The following is a 3,127-nucleotide window of genomic DNA, read 5'->3' as shown; positions in this document are numbered from 1 at the left end:
GGAAAACCAGTTGATTGCATTGTCCCAGCATGCACTGCGGCAGCAGCAGCTTCCAGGGGAGCGCTCACAGAGTATTAAGTTAAAAGTTCTCTTATGCGTGATAAATAAAAAATTATATATACAGGTTTACTTTCTATAAGGAGTAATAAAATATATAAACTTTTCCACATTTTCAGATTAGTTGAGATGTACCTCACCTGTATTTAATACTTTGTGTCCATTCTGCTGTTCAGATCTCATCTGATTTAGAGGTCCTGTTGTGTTTTCTGTTTACTGAATCTCTCTAATTCCTTTTTTCCCTGCAGGACACTCATCGCCTTTATAAACAGAAGCTTGAAGAAGTGAGCAAACTGCAGACCAGCTGCTCTAGTGCTATAGCACGGCAGAGGAAGAAACTGGGAGAGCTCACTTTGTCACTAAAGGGGTCGGTGTTGGCAGGAAACTGCAACTCCTGTTCGGTTTGCTTTGTTTTTTGTTTTTCATGTGTCGACTATGTTCTAAATCAGATGCAAAAAGAACCCCCCGACGTCAACGCTGAGCCCAAAAGAGATCGAGTCGATTGCTGAAATGGAAGAGTCCATCAAAGACAAAACAAATGTTTTCTTTGAGATGGAAGCATTTCTGCCAAAGAAAAATGGGTACGAACTTGTTTTATTTAGTTCACCGCTGTGCTGCTCTCCTCTTTGACCAGTTCTTACTTCCTCCTGTTTAGGTTGTACCTCACGCTTGTTTTGGGCAACATTAATGTCACCCTCCTGAACAAGCAGGCCAAGTAAGTCCACTTTTCTTTTTTTTAACTGCGACAGAGCTAAAGCTTCAGAGCCGTTTATCCAATCCTCTCCTTCTCTTTCTCCTCCATCAGGTTTGCATATAAAGATGAATATGAGAAGTTTAAACTGGTCCTGACCGTCATCCTCTTCGTGTTTTCCTTCACGTGTCGCTTTTTGTTCAGCTACAGGTAATAATTTCTTCCCACCTGGTTGACGTTGGTTGAAGTTAATCAGAGGTTTGACCGAATCCGTTTCTCATTTCACAAGAGCGTGAGTACGGACTCGTGTCCTCGCCAAGTATGTTCTTTAAAAAGAAGAACACAGGAAAGTGTGGAGAACGGAAGCACGCAGCATAAATATGGGTCAATTGGAACAGAAATGTACTAATGACATCACAACATTATCTGCCAGTCTGGAGCTGCATTTCACCTCCTGTTATTAACAGACTCTATATAATGATAAATTCTTACTTTTTTTCATTTATTGGGGGAATAATAATTAACACAGTCAGATAAACACAAATTAAATGAATATTTTGCAAAATAAAAAATAAAAAACCTCCATCAGAGCCAGCGGTCCTTCACACACGGCTATGCAGAGAGAGGGCTGCTGCAGACCGGCTAACGTTAGCCCTGGCTGCTGTTAGCCTGGTAGCACCGCTGATTGCCGCGGTCCTCACAACTTCGGAACTATTTTAAAATTACGCACTAAATCAGCACTGGAAAAATGATCTACAAATAAGTAAACATTTCTTAAATAAAGTGTATTTACCCTTAATTTGAGCAGGTAAATGAGATTGTTTGCCAATGGAATCAGAGTTTTTACTCTTAAAAGACGATAATTAGATAATATGTACTCGGAATGAGACAATGCAATTGTGTTTTCTTATTTTAGGTGTAAATTGTCTTGTTCCATTGGTAAAATGTCTCTTTTAGCTCCTCAATACAAGAACAAATGCACTTATTTTAAGAAAAAATGGCTTATCTAGAATTCAATTTTTTCCAGTGTAAAATATTCTCACCTTAAATTATCTTAAAACGTAGTTTTATAAAACAGCGGCAACAAAAAGAGAGGTTTTAGCTTAAAGGAAAAGTCTAATCATATTCAGAATTTAAACTTCTGAAAGTACTTTAATTATGAAATTATTACATACTGTTCAATAAATGATAAGTGTTTAAGAGTAATTTTAGTTTGAATGTGCCATGCACGTGGGCACTGTCAGTTTCACTATAGCTCTGGTGAATTTCAATGGTGAAGTCCTTTGGAAATCTTCAATAATTGTTGTTGATTGCAGATGTGTTTAGTAGTTCCCATTGATTTTGGCGCTAAACTGCAACAACATGTAAATCTAAATAGGTAATTTTCTCTTAGAATAAGAGCATTTCATCTTGAATTGAGGAGGAAAGTGAGACACTTTGCCAATAGAACAAGACAAATTACATTTAAATTAAGAAAGAACAATTGTATTGTCTTATTTCAAGCGCATATCATCTAATTATCTTATTCTAAGAGTAAAAAATCTTATTCCATTGGCAAATCATCTTATTTACATACTCAAGGGTTAATACACTTCATCTGAGAAATGTCTGACTTATTTCTAGATTGTTTTTGCAGTGTAGGCTTAGCGCACCGTGACGTCACTGCCGGGAGATGTCAGGAGTGAGGCGTTAGTATATTTGGGCAAAAATGGCCGCTCCCGGACTCAGTGATGGAAAAAAATAATTTTTAATTTTTTACTGATTAATGCTAAATTCATTAAATTTATAATTCCTTGCTGATCGAACTTTTCCTTTCATACTCTGAGCTCTGTGGGCGCTCCCCTGGAAGCTGCTGCTGCCGCAGTGCTGTCAATCAGGAGAACGTACAAGTCTGCTCTGATGCATGCTGGGTAAAGAGGGAGGGGCGAGAACAACATCCGGGGACTTTATCTGTTCTCGGTCTTCTTATTCTTGTGAGTTGGAGCAGTACTTGGGCTGAGGCTGATGACGTTTCACGAGTACGCACAAGTACACATATTGAGAAACGGCCTGAGTCTGTGGGAATTCACTGGCTAAAGCATCAGGAGGAGCTCCGTGTGTTTGATCATTGTGACAATGGATCACCTCTTTCATCATTTTTGCTCTCATCCCAGAGTCCTGGACGCTCTGTTCAACTTCCTGCTGGTGTGGTATTACTGCACACTCACCATCCGGGAGAGTATCCTCATCAGCAATGGCTCCAGGTCTGTAACCACTTTGGCGAAAGCTCAACCTTTATCAAACGTGTTTGATTAAAATAACATATCAACTAGGGATGCACGATATAATCGGCCCCCTATCGGTATCGGCCTTAAAACTGAATATCGGACATCGGCCACC

At 39.3% G+C, this 3,127-nt stretch overlaps 1 protein-coding gene across 1 annotated transcript in view; it reads left to right on the top strand.

Moving 5' to 3' along the window:
* The window catches only part of LOC107098208 (transmembrane protein 120A-like), a 15,694-nt gene that overhangs the window by 2,796 nt on the left and 9,771 nt on the right, over window positions 1-3,127 (top strand). The window contains exons 2-6 of the mRNA XM_015395732.1: window positions 306-424; window positions 507-638; window positions 713-772; window positions 863-958; window positions 2,902-2,991. Coding sequence (XP_015251218.1) covers window positions 306-424; window positions 507-638; window positions 713-772; window positions 863-958; window positions 2,902-2,991 — 497 coding nt within the window. The remainder of the gene's footprint in view (window positions 1-305; window positions 425-506; window positions 639-712; window positions 773-862; window positions 959-2,901; window positions 2,992-3,127) is intronic.

This window comes from Cyprinodon variegatus, unplaced genomic scaffold (genome assembly GCF_000732505.1).
Source record: "Cyprinodon variegatus isolate N-32 unplaced genomic scaffold, C_variegatus-1.0 Scaffold756, whole genome shotgun sequence".
In the NCBI taxonomy this organism is placed as follows: domain Eukaryota; kingdom Metazoa; phylum Chordata; class Actinopteri; order Cyprinodontiformes; family Cyprinodontidae; genus Cyprinodon; species Cyprinodon variegatus.
This window is presented reverse-complemented; position numbering and strand designations above follow the sequence as displayed.